General features: G+C 40.8%; 3 protein-coding genes and 1 pseudogene across 3 annotated transcripts; 2 read left to right on the plus strand and 2 right to left on the minus strand.

The window, feature by feature from the left end:
- Window positions 1-11,213: 11,213 nt before the first annotated feature.
- Window positions 11,214-12,865, minus strand: LOC125521188 (F-box protein PP2-B11-like). Its single transcript, XM_048686241.2, has 3 exons — window positions 12,448-12,865; window positions 12,228-12,352; window positions 11,214-11,857 (listed from the first exon to the last, which is right to left on the minus strand). Exons 1-3 carry the CDS (start codon window positions 12,721-12,723, stop codon window positions 11,311-11,313), a joined length of 948 nt encoding a protein of 315 aa, XP_048542198.2. The 5' UTR covers window positions 12,724-12,865; the 3' UTR covers window positions 11,214-11,310.
- A 1,819-nt stretch (window positions 12,866-14,684) lies between these two features.
- LOC125521302 (basic leucine zipper 19) lies at window positions 14,685-15,592 on the minus strand. The gene has a single exon (XM_048686354.2). It carries the CDS (start codon window positions 15,521-15,523, stop codon window positions 14,936-14,938), a length of 588 nt encoding a protein of 195 aa, XP_048542311.1. The 5' UTR covers window positions 15,524-15,592; the 3' UTR covers window positions 14,685-14,935.
- Window positions 15,593-17,750: 2,158 nt separating this feature from the next.
- Window positions 17,751-18,908, plus strand: LOC147962199 (uncharacterized). The gene has a single exon (XM_087534083.1). It carries the CDS (start codon window positions 17,751-17,753, stop codon window positions 18,906-18,908), a length of 1,158 nt encoding a protein of 385 aa, XP_087390209.1.
- A 166-nt stretch (window positions 18,909-19,074) lies between these two features.
- LOC147962200 (uncharacterized) overlaps window positions 19,075-24,988 on the plus strand; it is a 40,449-nt pseudogene continuing 34,535 nt past the window's right edge.

A 24,988-nucleotide genomic window follows, 5' to 3' on the forward strand; every position in this document is an offset into this window, starting at 1 on the left:
GGCCGGAAAGCGCGCGGGTTTCGATTTTTGGGGCGGCTCCCTTTGCGCGGGACAAAGCTCTCCACTCCTCTCCTCTCCTCTGTTCCCGGTGGGCTTTGCTTGCTTGGGCCACATTCGACCTGCACTCCATCTAAGCCATAGCGGTGAATCTTTCTCCTGTGAGATAATTTTGTACTAACTTTAATACAAAGTTATACTAAGCTTGAGACACTTATTTTGAAACGGAGGAAATACTACTTTGTCTAAGAAAAAGTTTATCGTTGCTTTTTTTTGGCAATGAAAAAAAGTTATCATTGCTACTTTGTCTAGAAAAAGGGCTATCGTTGCTGTTACTGTTGTAATAAAACCTACAAATATAAGCTTGTTTGTGATGCCCTCATGCTATGCCGTCGTCCCGAGCAATTAAGGGAGCGTTTGGATCTCTTTTTGCCGTTTTACCTTGCTATCTAGGCTAGCCTTGCCGATGAAGGCTAGCCAAATTGGCCCGCTCGCTCCGGCATAGAAAAACCTGGAAACTGTGGGCAACGAGGTAAGCCCGCTTAGGAACCAAATCCACCTCTTCCTTGCCGGGTCAGGTTGAGCGAGCCCTTGCCCAAGAACCAAATGCTCCCTAAGTAATACAACCGTCTCTCCTTTAGTGCGGGCGCATGGTAGAGGGAGTGAGACTTGGTCTTTCTGTGTAGTGTCATTAGAATATTATATAATCTGTCCAAAAACAAAGAGCTATGTGGTGCTTGAACTTGCCACAGATGTTCATTTTAGTGTCTGAACTTGAAAAATACGTCAAGTTGGTTCTAAAACATGGCGCGAGCATACAAATACGGTGTTAATGTTATTCGTAGACGTAAAGTATGCCGACATGACACTGAATTTAGCTGATGTGGCATGGGATCCACTTGTAGCGATGAAATAGGATTTTAGTTGAATATTATGTCTTTATGACTGGGGAGCCCGTCTGTCAGTACAAAAGAGAACCGAAATGAAAATACAGGTTGCGCCAGCCACTCCACCCAGTTACGTCATGTTTAAAATGTTGCTCCTCAGCTTTAATGTAGCCAATGTTTGCCCCTCAGCTTTAATGCGTGTGCTACTTAAGTGAGCTGCAATCAGTACCTGCCGTTTAGCACATATTATTTTTGGGAAAATATCTGTAAATTATAACCACACCAATACACATGCTACCACTCTGCATTTTACACACGGTAACGTCTGTAGATTATACTCGTAATAATAAAGTTAGATTCAAATATTTGTGGGGTATTAATAGTTACCTCGTGGTATACAAATATTTGTGTGCATATATAATTAAAAAAATCTATAAACTAAGCCCCATGCCATATCGTGTGTTACAAATATTTGTGGTACATAAATAATAACCTCGTGGTACACAAATATTCGTGTGCACACAAAATAAATATATAAATGTATGCAATAAACTAACTTACTAAAAATGATCATGTAAGTTTAAGAAATATTAATATATTATTTATAAAATAATATTTTAAATATAGTGAATACAAACATTTTTGTACATGGATGGCTTATATTTATTTTGAAGAAATTAAGGATAACAACATTTACTAAATACTTAAAAATATTCACTAGTGCATAATTTCGCTCATGGATTATATTATTAATTTTTATATAATTTAAATATAATCCACGAGTGAATATTCATATATACATTTTAAATTTTAAATTATGAATAATATTTGATTATAGAAACATTTTCTTAAACAACATACTTATGAAATATAAAATTGTTGTATAGTTACTCAAATGTTTGAATGATTAAAATAATATTTATGAAGTATAATTTGAAAAATATTTGTAGTATATTATATTATACAAATATTGTTATAATTCATCTCTATTACTTCAATTGTGTTAATATTTTTTAAATGATACATGAATATTCTAAAAGGTATATGAACATTTTAGAAAATAGTTATTTTAGTTATATGTATAATATTTATAACTATTAATACCACACAAATAATTGACCTTTAATGGTATTGCTGTGATTTGTATTTTACAGACTTGTGCCAGTTTCTTTAAATGAACAATGTGCTAAATGGGCCGCAATAGCTCCAATCAGTTTAAATAGCACAAGCTTTTAATTCCACTGTACATTAAATCTAAGGGGGCAAAGTACGCATATTAATCTATCTCGTGTAGTGGCTAGCATAGCTTGCCCGCACTCTTCAGTTCGCAGGTTTGAACCCTGGTGTTCACCATTTTTTATTTTAGTTTTCTTCTGCCCTCGCATACAGGGCCCACTTATCAGTCATAGAGACATAGTATATCCAACTAAAATCATGTTTCATCTCTACAAGTGGACACATGCCATGTCAGCAAAATACAGTGTCATGGCATCACACTTTACATCTACGAATAGGATTAGCACCGTATTTGCGCGTTCATTACAAGTTTTAGAACCAGTTTGGCGTATTTTTCAAGTTTAGGCACTAAAGTGAACATCTATGATAAGTTCAAGCACCACTGGTGTTATTACCTCAAAAACAAATTAGCAAGCAAGTAGGGGTGTGGGTGGGAGGAAGCGAAGAGACGTGGGCGGAGTGGGGTGGGGGGGGGGGGGGGTAGGGAGAGAGAGTGGGGGTGGCGGGCGGGGTGGGTATATAAACGGAAGGTGGGCGTGGTCGGGGGCGGAAAGCGCGTGGGTTTCGATTTTTGGCGCGGCTCCCTTTGCGCGGGAGGGACGCCGCTTTCCTCTGCTCCGGGTGGGCTTTTCCTGCTTGGACCACATTCGACCGACAGTCCATCTAAGCCATCGCGGTGAACCTTCCTGTGACAGTGGTAGTTGTCGTTGCAATTTTGTCGCAGGGCACATACACTTGTTTAGACAATAAGGAGGATAATTGGCTTGATGCCAAACATTTAGCATTGCCAAAAAAAAAGACAACTTCTTGTGATGTTGGCAAGTAGACATGGTAACCAACCAAGTAATAGCCAATATTTGTCATTTGCCAAGTGTTGGCATCAAACCAATCATGCTCAAGGTCTGTCTATGATACCATGCCACATCATATATAGGTTGTACTATCGACGCAGGTTAGGGCATGTATAATGGTGCTATCTTAAGAGTGTCACGTAGAATAAATGATGAGGTGGAGGAGAGATAACTCATAAGAAAAGAGTTGTCTTCTTTTATTTAAGAGAAGACAAGAGATGATCTCTTAGCACAATATGTCTCATCATGTTTTTAGGAATAACCAATTATTGAAAATAAGACTAATAGATGACCCATTGTAGACATTTTTTGTCATATCTAAATTACATACAAGACTTAAGATAAAATTATTTTATCAACTATTGGACATGTCCTTACAACGCTTCATCTGTCTAGTTGTCTATAACAAACTAATACGGGCGGTGGTTGGCCCGTGGCGGCCGGCCGAAGCGAGTGATTAAAAAATAGAAAATATATTTCTCCAAAGAGAGAAACAGTTTGTTACAGACTCCCCTCGTATAACGGGAGAAAGCACGACGTCAAGGGGTGATTTTTACGGGAATAGACGATCTTTAATTCTACAGACGGACTGTATCCTTTTTGTAAATATCTTTCCTCCACACAGACAAAAATCTTACATGGCCTGGGTTATAGACGGTTGAGTAGATACCAATGTGCATGCCCTCAGCAAAGCAAAGCTATCGTTGCTATTATTCTCTTTTTGGGGCAACGCAGGTGCACTGCCAATTTCATTTGAGAGAAAAACAAAACAGAGTTGCCCAATTTATACGAAAAACCAGGCCAAAAAATCGTATCGTTGCTTGTCACCCTTCTCCTTCCTCTTTTGTGTCCTCCCCCTTCTTCCTCCTCGTCGTCCTTCTCTCCCTCCCCTTTTCCTCATGCCATCTTCCTCCTCCCACCGTGTAGTCCGAATGTCACCAACTGTATATTACAAATCGTATCATCATTGACACACTTCTTGCCTGTCAGTGGCTAGGTGTCAGTGATGGCTTTTTCAACACGGACGGGCCAACTGGACAGTCAATGATGACCTCTGAACATAGACCGCTGGTTGGTGAGTGATAGCATCCCCCTTTTCTTTTCATTGCCGGCCTTCACCTCTGTTTTGTTGCAAGCCATAGAATTGCAATTGACAAAAAGGCATACAAAAAATATACACGCACACATCATGCATTTTGCACAAAGCACTTTACTTTTCATAACAAACAAGCATATAATTATACTTCACAGCCAACAAGTACATTAAATTGAACACAATTCGTAGCCAATGTATTGAACTTGCTTGTAAAACCTACAAATATAAGTTTTGTTGTGATGTGCTCATACTATGTCGTCCTCCCCGAGTAATTCACTTGTCTCTACTTTAGTGCAGGAGCATGGTAGAGGAAATGAGACTTGGTCATTTTGTGTAGTGACATTAAAATATGGTATGTCGAGAAACAAATTAGCAAGCAAGTTATGATTTATAATAACAAGACATGAGTACGATCGAAGTAAATGAAGATTGCTTAGAATAATTATAGCTTCTAAGACATACTATCGACAACGTCTATATCTACATGATCAATAACTGCCTCTAGATAAGAAGTTGATAGGCCGAAACAAGAAGTTGCAAACGTGAAGGTAAACCTATAAGTCTTGAAGGCAAACTTAATCATCTGGACTAGCAGGTGCTTTCTCCTGGCCGTTCCTTTCTTTTCAGATTTTGTGTGTGTAGTGCAACTAAAATATAATGTTATCACCGCCTTGACATTTAGGGTAACATTGTAAAAAACAAAATTGACTTGTCCTTACTATATCAAGTAAGATATGTAATCTAAAACCTTAATAGATGTGTCTAGCTCTGGTAGCATGAGTTAAAGAATATTAGTAATTATTAGACACTATTAGAAATAAAAAGTTTGACTAAAATCTAAAGCATTAACATAATTCTATAAACATCACCTATAGAAATTTATGAAGGTAACACGTTTCATCATCGGGCTAGTGTGGCTAGTGCAACACTACTAGCATGGTAAAGCATTAACGGATTTTTATAAGCATTATCTATAAAAAAATGTGAATGTGACAAGTTTCATCATTGCCCTAGTGGTTAGTAGGACACAATTAGCATAGTTAGATTAAAATCTACAACATGAGCCAGGGGCGAAGCTGGAGCTTAAGTCGCCCTGATGCACCAACTTCAATATTGTGTATTTTTAAAAAGAAAAATGGTGTAAATTTTTCAAGCAACATCGTACTAAATAGAAGTGTGTTTCATATCTTCTACCATCAATTACAGGATACACTATAATAAATTTTCTTTGCTATGAAAAGTAGCAAATAAGAAAATATCAATGAAAAATATTGGTATACTTTACCTATTTGTACACAACGTGCAAATACATTAAATTTCAATAACAATGTTCACATCAAAATATCAAGTGAATATAAAAAAAATTAAATTATATAATTATTTAAGTTAGAAATTTACCTTTTACTTCCTTCGTCCCATAATGTAAGACGTTTTTTACACTAGTGTAGTGTCAAAAAACGTCTTACATTATGAGACGAGTAACATTTAGGCTCTCTTACATTTATAAATCAATCAACAGTATTATTCTTTTTATAGGAAGAAATAACATATTGCTTGAACTATCTCCACAAACCAAGCAATTTTTCTTACCACGTCTTTAAGACTAGATGGTAATCCTTTTGCGAGGATTATACCAAATCCCTTCATAAAAATTAGTCTGATCTCGATGTTGTCTTGTGATGATTTTCTCTTTTAAGAAGATGCCTATCCATATATCTGCGGGGCGTTGTCTTGTTATGATTTTCTCTTTTAAGAATATATGCTATCCATATATCTCCATTTGGTGAAGATTAATTATATAAATTGGACACCCGCCCCTTCACAAGAAGCTTGTACATGGAACCAAAAGAATAAAAAAAAGGAGATTTGAGAAATCTTTTTACACTAATAAACGACAACACTTCTGCTTTGATACACCCCTAAACATATCAATGGTTAAGATTACCCCATACCCTTTTATAATAAAGGGTAGGATGGTCATCTTTGAAAGGACATGACCAGCGACGAGACCTCCGATACATGGGCTGTGTATGGCCGAGTGTGTCGGTATTGGGCCAACCCACCAGGTGGCGGGCCACTTGGTATTTCAACGTGCGACTAAAGATGGAGCTCCAGTCACCAAAACCCAGCTTTGGTGGAGCTCACAAAACCCAAGTTTATAGTAAGCTCCACTTGGTATTTCTTATTGCGAGGTTTTGGTGGAGTCAATTGGATAAAGAAAATAAAATCCACTGGGTTGGATGGGACAAGCTCACAAAACCAAAAAAGGATGGAGGGCTGGGATTTAGAGACCTATATTCTTTCAACTTAGCTATGTTGGCAAGGCAGGCTTGGAGAATGCTACAAAACCCATCTTCCCTATGCGCTCAAGTGATGGCTGCTAAATACTATCCAAATCAGAATCTGTTACAAGCGAGGCCAAGAGATGGCATTTCATATAGTTGGAGAAGCATTTTGAAAGGAGTGCAGGTGTTGCAAAGTGGAATCATATGGAGAGTAGGAGATGGACGCAATATCAATATATGGGCAGATCCTTGGCTACCAAGGGGTGTTTCTAGGAGAGTAACATCTCAGCAAGGCAGCCATGTTATCACAAAGGTTTCAGATTTGATTGACCCTACCTCTGGCACATGGGATTTACAACTGATTGATCAAACTTTCAACAAAGAAGATGTAGAGGTAATTGTCCAAATTCCGATCCGAGAGGGTGCTAAGGACACTCCTGCCTGGCATTTTGACAAAAAGGGTATATTTTCAGTAAAATCTGCATATCAAGTAGTGTTGGAAAACCAAGCCAGGAACTCTGCACATGGTGGAGCTTCGTCATCAAGTAAGAATGATCAGCATAGGATAACATTTTGGAAGAAACTATGGACGTTGCCCTTGCCCAACAAGATCCTGCACTTCCTATGGCGACTGGCCCATTATAGCTTACCTCTAAGAATGAAACTACAGAATAGAGGAATGGAAGTGGATACAAGATGTCCAGTATGCCATCGAATGGATGAAGATGGAGGTCATTGTTTCCTAAAGTGCAAATTTGTCAAGGCCGTTTGGAGAACTGCATTGTTGGAAGAAAGTCGGATGCAACTTCTCAATTGCCCAAATGCCATCTCGATGGTGGAGGATATCTTGCACATGGAAGAGGAAAAATGTCTGAAAGTATGCATCCTTTTGTGGTTATGGTGGTCTGAAAGAAACAGAGCTAATCAAGGAGAAAGGATTAGGACTGAAGAGGAAATTATATATTCAGTTCAGCTGCACTTGTTGGAATACAAAAAATACATCAAGCGACAGGAGCAAAATGTGCAGGCTGTAAACCAGGTTTGGTGTCCTCCGCCTGATGATTTTCTTAAAATTAATACTGATGGAGCCTTTAGGCTATCAACTAAATCAGGAGGGTGGGGTTTTACCATAAAAAATAATCATGGAATTGCACTAGTTGCAGGAGCAGGGAGTTTGGAAAATGTTGCTGAACCACTACAAGCTGAAGCTCTAGCCATGCTCTATGCTGTGAATGAAGCGTCAAGAATGGGGTGCCAAAAAGTCATCTTAGAGACGGATGCAGTTGCTCTAAAGCAGGCAATCACAAGCGACCTGTACGACTACTCAAGCCTAGGCGTGCTGTTTAAAGAGATAAGAGCAGTGTTGCAATCAGCTTTTCAATCTTGTAAAGTAGAAACCTGCCCACGGGCATGTAATATTTCTGCACACTGTTTAGCTGCTCATGGTGTATGTATGAAGCGGAAGAGCTATCAGATTTGGCTTGATCCGTTTCCGAGCCATGTAAAAAAACTTGTCGCTGGCGAGTCCAGCTTGCCTGGGTAATGGAATACATTTGTGTTTCAAAAAAAAAAACCTCAGGCTACACCACCGCTACTGCTATACAAAGCACGAAATATGTTATTAGTTGTTGCCTGTAGATGTCGCGGTCATCGTTGTTTTTTTTTATTAACGTCAACCACATGCATGCAATTTATTCAAAAGGTCCAGGGATTTCTGAAGCTACAATACTGAAAATACAATCAGGAGGCTGAAGCGTCCAGATCTGACACTGATTATTACTAACACCTGCCCTAGCAAGTGCATGCGCTGCGCTGTTTGCTGAGCGCCCAACCTACTTTGTATTCCTGCCTCGTGCGTAGAAGGCTAGAAGCTCTTTCACCTCTTCGATCACAGGATCCAAAACTGAAAGATTTTTCCCTTGCTCATTCAGCATGCCCACAACTCCTTTCACCTCTGAACGTTTCTGTGTGTGTAGCTTGTACTTTGTACTAGTGAAGTTGTTCAACGTTTCTGTGTGTGTAGATTTGTTGTGTGAAGGCACGTGGTAACTACCCACGTGGATGTATGTGCAAATCTCATATCGATCTGTGCGCACATGTCATTTCTTCTAATTTGTTCGTAATAGGTTCATGCCTTTTGTCTGGTCCATGTGTATGTGTCCCCAGAACAGCCATTGTGTCATGTATGTATATGTTCCCTAGAGGCGGACTTGACCTAGCCAGCCGCTGCCTCCAAAAAGCTAAGGTTCTTTGCCTCCCGCCGGCGTCAGTGCCGGTCCGTCTCGTCTCCGGTGGCCTTAGGGCCATGGAGGCGGAGTGGATCTCGGTTCTTGCCGGTGGGGGGCTTTGTTTTTAGATCTTTCTTCAAGTCTTGTTAGGACTTGTGTCCTGTTCAGAAAGGCGAGACGGCGGCAGCTCTCTGAAAATGGAATAAAGGTCTCCCCGCCTGGGAGAATATCTGGTGCACCGGTACTTGTGGTGCTACCGGCGCACCGAACTCAAGTCGCACATTTTAAATGTTTGAAAAATTCTGAAAAAATTGTAGCACATTGACACAATATTAATGTAGATTGTCACAAAATTTTAAGTCAAAATTCGAAACAAAGCTCCTAAAACAAAAATGGCAAATTCAACAATGATAGTACATAATATAGGTTGGGCTTTAGATTTGACCCATTATCACACTGATGTCATTTTTGTATCTTAAAAAATATTCAAATTTTGATACGGAATTTTGTGACGACATACATTGATGTTATGTCAATGTGCTCAATTTTTTTCCGGATTTTTTAAAATGTTGTACGGCATCCGGTGCACCGGTAGCACCACAAGTGTTGGTGCACTGGATACATGCCCCTCCCCGCCTAGCCCCCGTTCCGGTGTTGCGTCTAGCATCATCGGTGGACGTGTGAAGGTGTGTCTTTGGTAGATCTGTCTTTGGTGGATTTGCTCGGATCTGTTTGTCGTTCGTCTTCGTTCATGTGTCTTCATGTTGTATCATTTTGATCTACACTCTTCATCTGTGGCGGTTGCTATTCTGGTGCGTTGGTTCTATGGGGCCTTAGCACGACGAATTCCCGTCTGTCTACTACAACAACGTTTGCCCGCCTCCGGTGAGGGGGGAGGGGCGGGGGGCGATGACAGCGGCGCGCCTTCGGCTCGCTTCAGTGCTTGTAGTCGTCGCTAGGTGGTTTATGGATCTAGATGTAATTTTCATTATTTCTACTTTTCCTTGTACTATCATGATTGAAAATGAATAGATTGGAAGTTTTTCCCGCAAAAAATATATGTATACATTCCCACTTTATATATTTTTTTCACAAATTTAAGAAATGTTTGTGTTTTAGAAAAGGTTCATAATTTTTTTTAAAAATACTTGGTTTGCAATTTGTATTCAACATAATCTGTCGGGAATTTCTTAACTATTTCGGAAAACAGTGTTCAAGTTTGTAAAATTTACAGTTCAAAAAATGGTTATGATATAAGAAAAATTTCATGTTGATTGATAATGATGGAAATAGCAAATAACCAAAGCATTCAAATTATAAAAGCTCATGGATACATCCGTTTGGCCTAGTCTAGCACACTCCTCTCAACCAGTGATTTTTTGGAAGAAGGTAGACATCCATGTCAAGTTTGAATAAAAAAGTATTTTAAACCAGAATTTAAGCAGTAAATGATTTTTTAAAAAGCATTCATTTAATAAAAAATTGAAGGAAAAAAGAATTTAAAATACTGACTTAAAATTATTATTTTGGTATTCAAAAAATATTTCGAATTTCTTAACAGGTTTCAAAAATAAAAATAAAGTTCAAAATGGAGAAAATGAATTAACGAAAAAAGAGAAGATAAACAAAATAATATAAAAGAAAAAATGCTTAGGCCTCGGCCCAACTAGGCGATGACATCGCTCCCATCAGGCGCCTCTTCGGCTGGCCGAGAGCTCGTGGCTTTAAAAAAAGTTCACCTATTCAAAATATGTATCTGTTTTCAAAATTTGTTCACAAATTCATAAAATCTTTCCGTTTTTCCAAAAAATCAAAAATTGAGAAACAATTGAGAAGTTTCAAATAATGCCCGCGGATTCAAAATTTATTTGGGGTTTATTAAATGTTCCTGTTTTCGAATCTTTTTACACAAATACAAAAAAGTTCGGGGAAATTCAAAAATTGGTTTCATTTTTCTCATTTTTTCAATTTTTTATGAAATTCCAATTTGTTAGCGCTTTTAAAAAAAGTTCACGGTCAAAATTTTGTTCGCTCTTTTTTAAAAATGTTTGTATTTTGTCATTCTGAGCAACTTTTAAAGACACGAACATTTCCTTGGGAATTTATGTACAATTTATTAAAATATGATTATTTTTTTGAACAAAATTTTAAAAGGCAACCATTTTGTTGACAAATTTTAAAAGCACAAGCATTTTTGGGAAAGAAAGAAACGAAAAAAAGGAAAAGCAAAAAAAACTAAAAAGAAACAAATTATGAACCAAAAAAGAAAAAGAGGCAGGTTTTCTGTGAAAAAAGTCGATAATTAGAAAAAAAATATTCATGAGTTTGAATTTTTTTTCCTGGATTTGAAAATGTTCATGGGTTTTGAAAAAATAGTTTCATGTAAACTGTAAAAGTTCATGGATTTGAAAAAATTTCACTAGAGTGTTCGATTTTTTTGAAAAAAGTTTGTGGATTTGGAAAAAGTTCACTAGAGGGGAGAAATGTGTTTCCTTTCTGGATAGATGAACTAGGAAAACATTTTATCTTCAAACCTCAAAAGCCAAAGAATTATGCTCTTTAATAACTATCCAATTAGATGATGCAATGAGGGCTTTGTTCTGGATCTTTGTTGTCAAAACACTAGTCGAACATAAGGCACAAAATTAATTAAGATATCAAGTTTACAACATAGTTGCAAATTGCAATACTGATGCAAACAAACTTCACAATACGACTGAATTTATCTATCTAAGCAGCATCTACATGCTTTCGACTCTCCATTGCTCTCGGTCTTACCTCGATCCCCTCTATGATAATCTGGCACCCATGCGACCCTGTCAACCCTCTGAACTCAACGGAAATATTGCTCTCTTTTCCCTCCACACACTGCTCGTCCAACTCTATTTTGATCTCTTGCTCTACCCACCGTCCGTCGCTCCTCACGCAAACACCATCAGGTTTCAGCCGCCGCTTCCGACTTTGATTCTTCTCGGTCATGGCTACCAACGTAGACGACGACGATGATCCATCGAGTTCCCAATCCCAGTCCCATAACGGAGACCGCGAGTAGTTATGAGGCACCAGATGGTTGCACTCATGGTTGCAGATGGCGGCGGCAGAGGATGCTGTAGCTTTTTCGCGTTGCTTTTGAGCGGTGTTTGGAGTTGGCAACCAATGCACCCTGTATACTAGATAGGCGGCATAGCCTCTACCGACGCCCGGGAGGTTTTTGGTGTTCAAAATGCCATACACGTCCAGCCAGCACAGGTGCGATAGAACAGCCACCTCACGGAATCTACAAGACAAAAGAAAGGGTAATTCTTAGTTTACGGGTTGTTGAACTGTGTTTTAGTGCTACGCTTAATTTATAATGTGCTGCAGAAATTAGCCTCAAAAGCAGGCAAAGCAGATCAAACAAATACTAAAATATGCACACAAAATAAGTGTATAGATTGGGCAGACAGGATTCTCATAATCCACCCGAAGTCCGGAATGTCCAACTCAATCTAAATTATTTTCTTTACTTCCTAATAATCTTTTACCTGTTTAACTAGGAAACATCATGTGATTAAAGTTTTCTAGATCTCGACCACCTAATTCCACAGTACTTGCCTAAATCTACAGAAATTCAACCGGAAATTATCGAAATGGGACGAAAGCAAAACCTGGAGTGAGGGTGGCAGTGCGACCAGGCGAGGCCTCCGTAGGGGTAGCCACTCCACCCGTAGCACAGAGCTTTCGCCGGTATCATGTACTTCTTGCCGCCGCTACGCCTGTCCAGCGAGAAGCTCTTCTCGCCCGGCCGGCGGATCGATGCCAATGTCATTCGTGATCGATCTTTCGAATGGTACTACTAACAATTAAGTCTGCAACAGCAAAGATTACCAGGTTGCAGCCGTCGAGGAGGACGGGGGAGCCGCAGAGGCGGGAGAAGAGCTCCTTCTTTGTTTCACCCTCGCGGCTGCCGGCGGTGCTGCACCGCGCGAGGACGTCGGCCCAGTCCGCCGGAAGGAAGCTCCCCCAGACCTCGTCGGAGTCGGCGGCGGCCCGGAGCGCGCTGGCGGTGGCCGCCAGCCTGCACGCGTCGCCGGGGCAGGTCAGGGAGGCCACGAGGGCCAGGCAGTCCGGCGGGAGGTCGCAGATGCCCGTCTCCGTCTCCATGCATACGCGTTGATTAATTTGCTTTGGTCGATCCTGGAGTGGAGGGGAGCGACGATAAAGACTTTGGACAGGGACGCGTCCGTACTACGTTGCTGGTCACACCACATGGTGTTGCGACGATGACAACATTTCTTGCTCCGGATGCGAGAGTGAGCACATGGTGATCATGCCGTGGGTATGGCCACATAATGACGACATTCCTCAGGCCAACTTGGGTAGAACATGTAATTAGTGAACCAGTTCCCTTCTATTTTTTTCCTTCTTAAAAAAGAAAAGTTGTCTTCTATTTTTTAATTGGGGTAGAAAGAAAAAGAAAAGGGAAAGGGAAAGAAGAGAGATGCAAAATATATTTAATTACCCTGTCTAATTTATAACTTACTTTTTGCGGAATCTGTCTAACTAGCTCTCTTGTATCTTTATAATTCGAGTACCTTGGGAAGAAATATATGCTGTATTTGTTGGATCATAGTCACCTTGTAAACAAAAAAGTGAAATGGAGACATGTAGTTTATCGCAAATTGAGATATAACTACATCACATACTACCTACGTGCATATGTATGCTGTTAAACTTGCACTTTCCCCCATGAATGGAAGAACAAGCCAAAAGAAAAAGGTGCAACTTCAGGTTGAGAAAACGGCTGACATAGGGGGAAAATATATAGAGATGAAAATTTCCGCTGAGTATGACTGCTTGTCAATTTTCCAGACGCAACTTTGTTCTCATAGCTTATAAGAAAAGCTGTTGGAGTGGAATCTGCACAAAACATTTTTGGCTTAAAAACTAACACAAATTACATGATTGGTTTGTCTTTGGTTGTGGTACCTCCTTTGGCAATCTTCTCCCTCGGCGGTTGTACCTTTCTCCTCGGCCAGGGGCTCCAATGGACGACTATGAGGGCATATTGTGGATTCTGGTCCCTGCTAGCCTTCTTATACTCTTCACCTTTCATAGTGACATTTTTGGTAAACAATGTATTTTTAGCTCGGTAAATAGTGTTTGTTGTTATCATTCAGAAAGAAAAAAAAACCATCCTGAAAATGGTGTCGGTTTATATGGGTTTTTCGGTGCGGGTCTTTACATGGTTTCATTATGAATTGTGTGATGGACTCGAAAACAAATTGGACTAGAGCGGTGCGGGTTGAGCAAAATTAGGGGGCGAAAAGAAATTGAGCAGATGAAACTGCACATACTGAAATGGTTCTAGTTGACGTGTTCACCCACAGGTTCAATCCACTCGGTTGGATTGAATGACTCGAATACATTCCCCAAGTCCCCGTCGTGGCCATTTCCGTGCACTGACACCCCCCTGAACTGGCCACTGCTTTAATCTGTATGTGGTCGCTACTCACTCCGACGAAGGCTAGGGAGCGTTTGGTTACTGGGTCTACCCGATGGGAAATGGTAGCGCGGACTATCTTCAACCGGTTTGGATGTCGGTCATGCCATAGGATAGGTGTTTAGTTGCCTATTTCTCTATTTTCCGCCGGTTGTGGCTATCCTTCTCATGTTTCTAGCTCTGTGAAAGCCTTTTTGTTATCGAGACTTTATTGTACGATTATTTTTAATAAATGGCCGCATGCATCGTTCTGATGCAGAGGCCGGGGGCAGTCCTTCTTTCCTAAAAGAAAAAAATGCCTAGGCTTTGACTTTAGAGGTATGATTTTTTGGTTTGGCGGGTTTTGGCAAATTTGTTTAATTTGTACCCGTTCCCAGGTTTGCACTCTCTGTCATTTTTACAAAATAAGTTTAAATAACACGATAATCCTACACACACGGACCCTTTACAGGCTTTTACGTGATTTTCTTCTAACTAATCTCTCTTCCGCCGATTTTCAGCGGGGATGGACCCCATCCTCCCCTCTTGTCCAATCCCAATCGCCCACGTCTGTTAATCCGTGAACCCCATAATCAATTCCTCCCTGACTCTAGCATTACTCTAAATAACAATTAGTACGATATTGTTGGTCCCAATTGACTTTTCTTTCTGAGTTAGCATCAAATGCACTCCCTCCGTCCCATAATATAGGATGTTTTTTGATATTAATGTAGTGTTAAAAAACGTCTTATATTATGGAACGGAAGGAGTAACTATGATTGAATGGAAATAAAGCTAGCCAAGAAGGCTTTTTATAAAAAGAAAACGACAATGGCATAAAATTTATCTCAGAAGGCAACGTATCCAAAGTAAAATTCTGTTGCTACTCTTTTACTAATGATGAAAACAAACAGGAGGCTGTTCACAGGTTCGTACGAAGCCACATGAGCTCATCATGACCGGGCCAGCAGAGCCCGGGCCGTCGCCCTTGGCCGGTCGCCGCTGGTAAGGGAAGGCGCCGATCTCCCCTTCGATCCTGCCCCTGACGTCGACGAGGAGGCAGCGGAGCCTGGCCGCCTCGGCCTCGAGCGCGGCGTGGTCCTGGACCTTCTTGGTGAGCTGCTCGTTCATAGCCCTCAGACGGGCCGCCTCCTCCTGCAGCACCGCCGTGTGCTCCTTCTTCTTCTCGCGGTACTTGCGCACGGCCGCCCGGTTGCCCGAGGGGCGGCGCTTCTTGCTCCGGGAGGTGGCGTGGGCGTCCTCCGGCTCGGTGGGGGAGTCGGCGGCGGCGTCGGAGGAGGCGGAGGCGGCGAACTTGGAGTGGACGTGGTGGCAGGTGTGGGTGTGGGGGAGGTCGTGGGCGGGCGGGTTGCAGGTGTGGGTGTGGGTGCAGCACGCGAGGTGCTCCGCCGTGCCCCCGAGCAAGTCGTCGAAGTAGCTGCCCATGGACATGGAGGAGAAGTCCAGGTCCCCGTCGTCCATGGCCGCGATTTGCAGCGACCAGGAGACGCTTAATTAGCCTGCGTGCTCACGTGACGCTTGCATTTGTTTCTTATTTTTTCGCAGAAAGTGTCGACATGATGGGAAATACTTCAACGTGGACCAGAGGAAGCCACTACCGTTCAAAAAAAAAAACGCCAGCGATTTATTCATCTATTTTTGCTTGTCAAAAGAGAAAAAATTCACTTCAGGTCCTCATACTCGTCGTGTTGGCCGATTTAGTCCTTGTACTTAGAAATACCCAAAATACAGTCCTCAAACTTATCTCATGTGGTCATCTACGGTCCAATATACGTTTTCTTCTACGTACGTGCTGATTTGGCGGTTGACTGGCATGTCCATGCGGGCTTTGACCGCCAGCTCATCACCAAACGCTCTGGGCCGATCCATTCGGGGGAATGCGGGAGGGGGGGGGGGTCTTTTGCAAAATCACCAGGGAATAAAACATTAGCCCACCTGGTCGGACCAGACCGACCAGACCAAGTCGCTCTGCTCCCCCGTTCGTCGTCGCTGCCGAGGTGCGACCTCGAGCTCGCCGGCGTGGCCGACTGTGGCGACGACCGCCATGAGCTCGTCATCGGCCACCGAGCCGCCGCCGTCTGCTCCGTTTGGTAGGGGCATGCGTGACGTCCCTCTCGCTCCCACCCGTTGTGATGAGCATGCCTCGCCGCCGTTGTATGGTACGTCGCCGTCGTCACCACCTTCTCTGCTCGATCTGTCCATTTTAGCTCCGGGAAAGAGTGCACGTCCTACTCAGTTGCGCATATGGGGTAGGGTTTAGGGTTGTTGGCCCTCTTTTTGGTCATGGATGGGGTGCGCATGTAGGCTTTTAGCCGTGGATGGTGAAGTTAGTGGCAAATCCAAATTAGGGTTTCATGAGGCCTTTCGATAGGTTCTTTGTAGATGAACTATGGTTGTACAGAGGTAATTAAGGTTTTGATTGCTCGAATTGTTAGGCAAAGGGTATGCCCTGTTTTTTTGGCGGAAAATGCTAGCTTCAATTAGGTTACATGCATCGACCATATGTTGTTTTGTTAATGAGATGATCATTTGTTTGCCAGATCCCCTAAAAGAACATGCTTTTGGACGTGAAAGATCATACATTTGTTTACTGGATATGCCATGAATTCCATGCTTTTGTTCAGGAAATGTCTGAACTTTCAATGTCTGAACCTGTCTAAATTATCTATTTCTGAACCTGTCTGAACATTGACATTTTGGTTAGATTGGTGCAGTTACACTGAGCTATTTGTAGCAAAGATGCTATTAAATAGGATGGTTGGGTCATGTCTTCAAGTGGCTGAACATTTTTGTCTGAACATTGACAGTTTTGTTATTACTGTCTGAACATTGACAATTTTTTGGACTGGTGCAGTTACATTGTGTCAGTTTCCTAGCTCAGATGCTCTCAAATAGCATGGTTGTGTCATTGTGTAGTTACGTTGTCTCTTCCCCTCTGTTATTACTGTTTGTCTGAACATTTTGTCATTTCCATTGTTTTCCAGGACCCCTAAGCAACCACTTCTCCGTTGAGGTCATACATGGTGGCTATTTCCTATGTTCAGGCAAGCATAGGGATTATCATAAGGGCCACTCCATTTGGTATGAAAACTATGATATAGATAATTGGACACCTACAGTTGTTGCCAGTCTGATGGAGGAAATTGGGTATGAGTTTGAGGGCAGGATCAGGGCTTACTGGTGTGTTCCTGGACTGACAGTGTATAAGAATGTTTTAAGAGAAATTAAGTTAGGGGACAACACAATGACAGAGAACATGAAGGATTGTGTTCTGAATGGGAACCATTTCCAGCAGATATTTCTTAATCATGATGACAACATGAGGTCATATATTTCCCCTGTTCCAGTTCATTATGATGATGAGGATCCTCCTTTGGCCAAATTCAGTGGCTTGAGGCCTAAGAAGGAGCAAGTGCAAGAGGAGCAGTCACATCAATTGCAAGTGCAAGAGGATCATTCTGACCAAGTGTAAGAGGACCAGTCACTTCAACTCCAAGTGCAAGAGGAAAATGCTGAGCAAGTGCAAGTGTTACAGGAGCAGACTGAGAAAGATCAATTGTATGAGGTAGAAAGTAAGGAAGAGTCAGAAGAAGAGGAGTACATACCAGGTCCTCCTCAGCTAGGAGAATATATTCATACATTTCAATTTGAGTTCAGGGGCAGAAGGAAAACCTGTAGGGTTTTAAACATGGATGCAGAAGATGGAGTTGGTGATTCAGCATTTCATGATTCTGATGAAGATTTCAATCCACAACTTGTTGATTCAGATATTGATCTGCAAGATGATGATGACTTGTTTGACATAAATGTTGATTGTGATAAAGGTAAAGGTTTAGCAGTCCAAGAAGAACCTGATGATCCTGTTGAAGATGTGGACATGTGTTTGCCTTCTTCTGATGAAGACAAGGTTAAGCTGAATTTCAAATGTTTCAGAGAAGAAGACCTGTCTAAACCAGAGTTCCAAGTGGGTCAGACATTTGCAAGTGTTGAGTTACTGAGGAAAGGTATCAAAGAGTACAGCTGTAGGGAAAGGGTTGACATTAAGTGCCCCAGAAATGATAGGAAAAGACTGCAAGCCATTTGTGAAGAAGGGTGCCCTTGGTCTTTGTTTGCATCATTTGATGGCAGAACAAAATGCTTGACGGTCAAGAAATACAACCCAAAGCATACCTGCATAAATAAATGGTCCATGAAGTCATTCACTGCTCCCTTCATGGCAGGAAAATATATTGATTCTTTCAGAGCAGATGAAAACATGAACATGAAGAATTTTGCAAGGGTGGTTCAGAAGGAATGGAACATGATAGCTACAAGGAGCAAACTTAGAAGGGCTCAGAGACTAGTCAAGAAGGTCCTTGAGGGAGATGAGTTAGAGCGGTATAGCAACATGTGGGATTATGCACAAGAATTCAGAACATCAAACCCAGGTAGCTCTTTCTATGTGGGTGTCAATGATGGCATATTTGGAAGTTGCTATTTCTCTCTGGATGCCTGCAAAAGGGGTTTCATGCAAGCCTGCAGGCCTGTGATATGTTTAGATGGATGCCACTTGAAGAGCAATTATGGAGGTGTTATGTTGTGTGCTATTGGGATGGATCCCAATGACTGCATTTACCCTCTAGCATTTGCAGTTGTGGAGGTAGAGAACACTAATACATGGAAATGGTTTTTGTCAAACCTGAAGAGTGACTTGGGAATACTCAATACAGAGCCATGGACTATTATGTCAGACAAGCAAAAGGGGCTGATCAAGGGAGTGAGGCTGCACTTTCCTGATTCAGAGCACAGACATTTGTCAGGCATATATGGCAGAATTTTCAACAAACACACAAAGGAGATGTACTGAAGAACCGGTTATGGAAGTGTGCAAGGAGCACAACACCTGAACTGTGGGCTGCAAACATGGAGGAACTAAAGGCCATGAGCTTGGAAGCCTACACATGGCTTGAGAAACTACCACCAAACACTTCGGCCAGGGTTTCCAAAGAGAATTGCCTAAGTGTGATATCCTTATGAACAACAACTGTGAGGTTTTCAACAAATATATCCTTGAGGCTAGGGAGATGCTGATCAAATCAATGATTGACAAGATCAAAACCCAGCTCATGGTCAGATTCTACAATAAAAGAAAGGAGGCAGAGAACTGGCCTAGCTCTATATGCCCAAAAATATGATAAGAGTTGAAAAGAATATTGAGTTGTCAGTTACATGCATGGTTTTAGGGGCTGGTGATGGTATTTTCTAGGTTGACAACAAGAACATGACATACATTGTTGACATCAAGGAAGAGAGTTGTACATGCAAGAGGTGGGATCTTAGTGGAGTTCCATGTCACCATGCAGTTGCATGCTGCAGACATGAAAGAATTGACCCCGAGACTTTGGTGCACTCCTGCTACAGTATTGAGGCATTCAAGCTAGCATACAAACCCATTATCAAGCCTTGCAGAGATAGGAGAGAGTGGAAGAAGATGAATGGGTGTGAAATCAAGCCACCTGCCTATGAAAAAAAGAGTAGGGAGGCCTTCAAACAAGAGTAGGAGAAAGCATCCTTATGAGATTGAAAAGAAAGATGGAACAAAGGTAATGACCAGACATGGAGGCACAATAACATGCTCCTACTGCCATGAACACTGCCCTAACATCAAAGGATGCAATAAGAGAAAGGCTGGCATTTTGCCAAAGAAACAAGTGAGAAGGGGGCCAAGGGCTATACCTGATGATGTGTCAGATGATGGCCAACAAGCTGCTGGCCAAGTACCTGATGTCTACTACACAACCTTCTTCTTGTAGATGTTGGTGGGCCTCCAAGTGCAGAGGTTTGTACGACAGTAGCAAATTTCCCTCAAGTGGATGACCTAAGGTTTATCAATCCGTAGGAGGCGTAGGATGAAGATAGTCTCTCTCAAGCAACCCTGCAACCAAATAACAAAGAGTCTCTTGTGTCCCCAACACACCCAATACAATGGTAAATTGTATAGGTGCACTAGTTCGGCGAAGAGATGGTGATACAAGTGCAATATGGATGGTAGATAAAGGTATTTGTAATCTGAAAATATAAAAACAGCAAGGTAACTAATGATAAAAGTGAGCGTAAACGGTATTGCAATGTGTTGAAACAAGGCCTAGGGTTCATACTTTCACTAGTTCAAGTCCTCTCAACAATAATAACATAATTGGATCACATAACTATCCCTCAAAATGCAACAAAGAGTCACTCCAAAGTCACTAATAGCGGAGAACAAACAAAGAGATTATGGTAGGATACGAAACCACCTCAAAGTTATTCTTTCCAATCAATCTGTTGGGCTATTCCTATAAGTGTCACAAACAGCCCTAGAGTTCGTACTAGAATAACACCTTAAGACACAAATCAACCAAAACCCTAATGTCACCTAGATACTCCAATGTCACCTCAAGTATCCGTGGGTATGATTATACGATATGCATCACACAATCTCATATTCATCTATTCAACCAACACATAGAACCTCAAAGAGTGCCCCAAAGTTCCTACCGGAGAATCACAACGAAAACGTGTGCCAGCCCCTATGCATAGGTTCATGGGCGGAACCCACAAGTTGATCACCAAAACATACATCAAGTGAATCATGTGGTATCCCATTGTCACCACAGATACGCATGACAAGACATACATCAAGTGTTCTCAAATCTTTAAAGACGCAATCCGATAAGATAACTTCAAAGGGGAAACTCAATTCATTAAAAGAGAGTAGAGGGGGGGAGAAAACATCATAAGATCCAACTATAATAGCAAAGCTCGCGATACATCAAGATCGTGCCAAATCAAGAACACGAGAGAGAGTGAGAGATCAAACACATAGCTGCTGGTACATACCCTCAGCCCCGAGGGAGAAGTACTCCCTCCTCGTCATGGAGAGCACCGGGATGATGAAGATGGCCACCGAAGAGGGATTCCCCCTCCGGCAGGGTGCCAGAATGGGTCTAGATTGGCTTTCGGTGGCTACAGAGACTTCTGGCGGCGGAACTCCCGATCTATTGTGCTCCCCGATCATTTTAGGGTATATGGAGATATATAGGAGGAAGAAGTACGCCAGGGGGCCCACGAGGGTGGAGGGCGCGCCCAGGGGGTGGGCGCGCCCCCCTGCCTCGTGGCCTCCTCGTAGATCCCCTGACGTGCACTCCAAGTCTTCTGGGCTTCTTCTGATCCAAAAATAAGTTCCGTGAAGTTTCAGGTCAATTGGACTCCGTTTGGTTTTCCTTTTGTGCAATATTCTAAAACAAGGTAAAAACAGAAACTGGCACTGGGCTCTGGGTTAATAGGTTACTCCAAATAATCATATAAAATAGCATATAAATGCATATAAAACATCCAAGGTTGATAATATAATAGCATGGAACAATCAAAAAATATAGATACGTTGGAGACGTATCAGCATCCCCAAGCTTAATTCCTGCTCATCCTCGAGTAGGTAAATGATAAAAACAGAATTTTTGATGTGGAATGCTACCTAGCATATTTCTCTAAGTAATTCTCTTCATTTTGGCAAGAATATTCAGATCCATAAGATTCAAGACAAAAGTTTAATATTGACATAAAAATAATAATACTTCAAGCATACTAACTAAGCAATTATGTCTCTTCAAAATAACATGGCCAAAGAAAGTTATCCCTACAAAATCATATAGTCTGGCTATGCTCCATCTTCACCACACAACGTATTCAAATCATGCACAACCCCGATGACAAGCCAAGCAATTGTTTCATACTTTTGATATTCTCAAACTTTTTCAATCTTCACGCAATATATGAGCGTGAGCCATGGATATAGCACTATAGGTGGAATAGGATGGTGGTTGTGGAGAAGAAAAAAAGGAGAAGATAGTCTCACATCAACTAGGCGTATCAATGGGCTATGGAGATGCCCATCAATAGAGATCAATGTGAGTGAGTAGGGATTGCCATGCAACGGATGCACTAGAGCTATAAATGTATGAAAGCTCAACAAAAGAAACTAGTGGGTGTGCATCCAACTCGCTTGCTCACGAAGTCCTAGGGAATTTTGAGGAAGCCCATCATTGGAATATACAAGCCAAGTTCTATAATGAAAATTTCCCACTGCTATATGAAAGTGATATCATAGGAGACTCTCTATCATGAAGATCATGGTGCTACTTTGAAGCACAAGTGTGGTAAAAGGATAGTAGCATTGTCCCTTCTCTCTTTTTCTCTCATTTTTTATTTGGGCCTTCTCTTTTTTTATGGCCTCTTTTTTTTCTTCGTCCGGAGTCTCATCCCGACTTATGGGGGAATCATAGTCTCCATCATCCTTTCCTCACTGGGACAATGCTCTAATAATGATGATCATCACACTTTTATTTACTTACAACTCAAGAATTACAACTCGATACTTAGAACAAGATATGACTCTATATGAATGCCTCCGACAGTGTACCGGGATGTGCAATGACTCATGAGTGACATGTATGAAAGAATTATGAACGGTGGCTTTTCCACAAATACGATGTCAACTACATGATCATGCATAGCAATATGACAATGATGAAGCGTGTCATAATAAACGGAACGGTGGAAAGTTGCATGGCAATATATCTCGGAATGGCTATGGAAATGCCATAATAGGTAGGTATGGTGGCTGTTTTGAGGAAGGTATATGGTGGTTTTATGGTACCGGCGAAAGTTGCGCGGTACTAGAGAGGCTAGCAATGGTGGAAGGGTGAGAGTGCGTATAATCCATGGACTCAACATTAGTCATAAATAACTCACATACTTATTGCAAAAATCTATTAGTTATCGAAACAAAGTACTACACGCATGCTCCTAGGGGGATAGATTGGTAGGAAAAGACCATCGCTCGTCCCCGACCGCCACTCATAAGGAAGACAATCAATAAATAAATCATGCTCCGACTTCATCACATAACGGTTCACCATACGTGCATGCTACGGGAATCACAAACTTCAACACAAGTATTTCTCAAATTCACAACTACTCAACTAGCATGACTCTAATATCACCATCTCCATATCTCAAAACAATTATCAAGTATCAGACTTCTCATAGTATTCAATGCACTTTATATGAAAGTTTTATTATATTCCTCTTGGATGCCCATCATATTAGGACTAAATTCATAACCAAAGCAAATTACCATGCTGTTATAAAGACTCTCAAAATAATATAAGTGAAGCATGAGAGTTCATCTATTTATTCAAAATAAAACCACCATCGTGCTCTAAAAGATATAAGTGAAGCACTAGAGCAAACGACAAACTACTCCGAAAGATATAAGTGAAGATCAATGAGTAGTTGAATAATCATGCAACTATATGAAGACTCTCTAACATTTAAGAATTTCAGATCTTGGTATTTTATTCAAGCAGCAAGCAAACTAAATAAAATAAAATGACGCTCTAAGCAAAACACATATCATGTGGTAAATAAAAATATAGCTCCAAGTAAAGTTACCGATGAACGAAGACGAAAGAGGGGATGCTTTCCGGGGCATCCCCAAGCTTAGGCTTTTTGGTGTCCTTGGATTTAACTTGGGGTGCCTTGGGCATCCCCAATCTTAGGCTCTTCCCACTCCTTGTTCCATAATCCATCGAATCTTTACCCAAAACTTGAAAACTTCACAACACAAAACTTAATAGAAAACTCGTAAGCTCTGTTAGTTTAAGAAAATAAATCACCACTTCAAGGTACTGTAAGGAACTAATTCTTTATTTATATTGGTGTTAAACCTACTGTATTCTAACTTCTCTATGGTTTATAAACTCTTTTACTAGCCATAGATTCATTAAAATAAGCAAACAACACACGAAAAACAGAATCTGTCAAAAACAGAACAGTCTGTAGTAATCTGGATCAAACGTATACTTATGGAACTCATAAAATTCTCAAATAAATTTATGGAAGTGAGGAATTTATCTATTAATAATCTGCAAAAATAATTAACTAAATATCACTCTCCAATAAAAAATGGCAGCAATTCTCGTAACCGCTAAAGTTTCTGTTTTTTTACAGCAAGATCAACAAGACTTTCCCCAAGTCTTCCCAAAGGTTCTACTTGGCACAAACACTAATTAAAACATAAAAACTCAATCATAACAGAGGCTAGATAAATTATTTATTACTAAACAGGAGCAAAAATCAAGGAACGAAAAAAATTGGGTTGCCTCCCAACAAGTGCTATCGTTTAACGCCCCTAGCTAGACATGGTGATTTCAATGATGCTCACATGAAAGATAAGAATTGTAACATAAAGAGAGCATCATGAAGAATATGACTAACACATTTAAGTATAACCCAATTCCTATGCATAGGGATTTTGTCAGCAAACAACTTATGGAAACAATAATCAACTTGCATAGGAAGGTAAAACAAGCATAACTTCAAAACTTTAAGCACATAGAGAGGAAACTTGATATTATTGCAATTCCTACAAGCATATGTTCCTCCCTCATAATAATTTTCAGTAGAATCATGAATGAATTCAACAATATAACCAGCACCTAAAGCATTCTTTTCATGATCTACAAGCATAGAAATTTTATTACTCTCTACATAAGCAAAATTCTTCTCATTCGGAATAGTGTGAGTATCATAAGAATCTCAAATACTAAAAATTGTTTCCACATTAAAAGAGTAATGTTCAGAAAAAGGGTAATCATAATCATGACAAGTTTTATAAATATAATCATCACTACTTTTTATAGCATATGTATCATCACAATAATTATCATAAGTAGGAGGCATGCTATCATCATTATAAATTTGCATATCAAAACTTGGGAGACTAAAAATATCATCTTCATTAAGCGTAGCATCCCCAATCTTGGGAAAAACATTAATTGCAGCAAATGTATTCTAAAAAACATCATATTCATCAAACATAGCATCCCCAAGCTTGGGGCTTTTCAT

Source organism: Triticum urartu, chromosome 7A (assembly GCF_056163025.1).
Source record: "Triticum urartu cultivar PI428250 chromosome 7A, HENAU_Tu73, whole genome shotgun sequence".
In the NCBI taxonomy this organism is placed as follows: domain Eukaryota; kingdom Viridiplantae; phylum Streptophyta; class Magnoliopsida; order Poales; family Poaceae; genus Triticum; species Triticum urartu.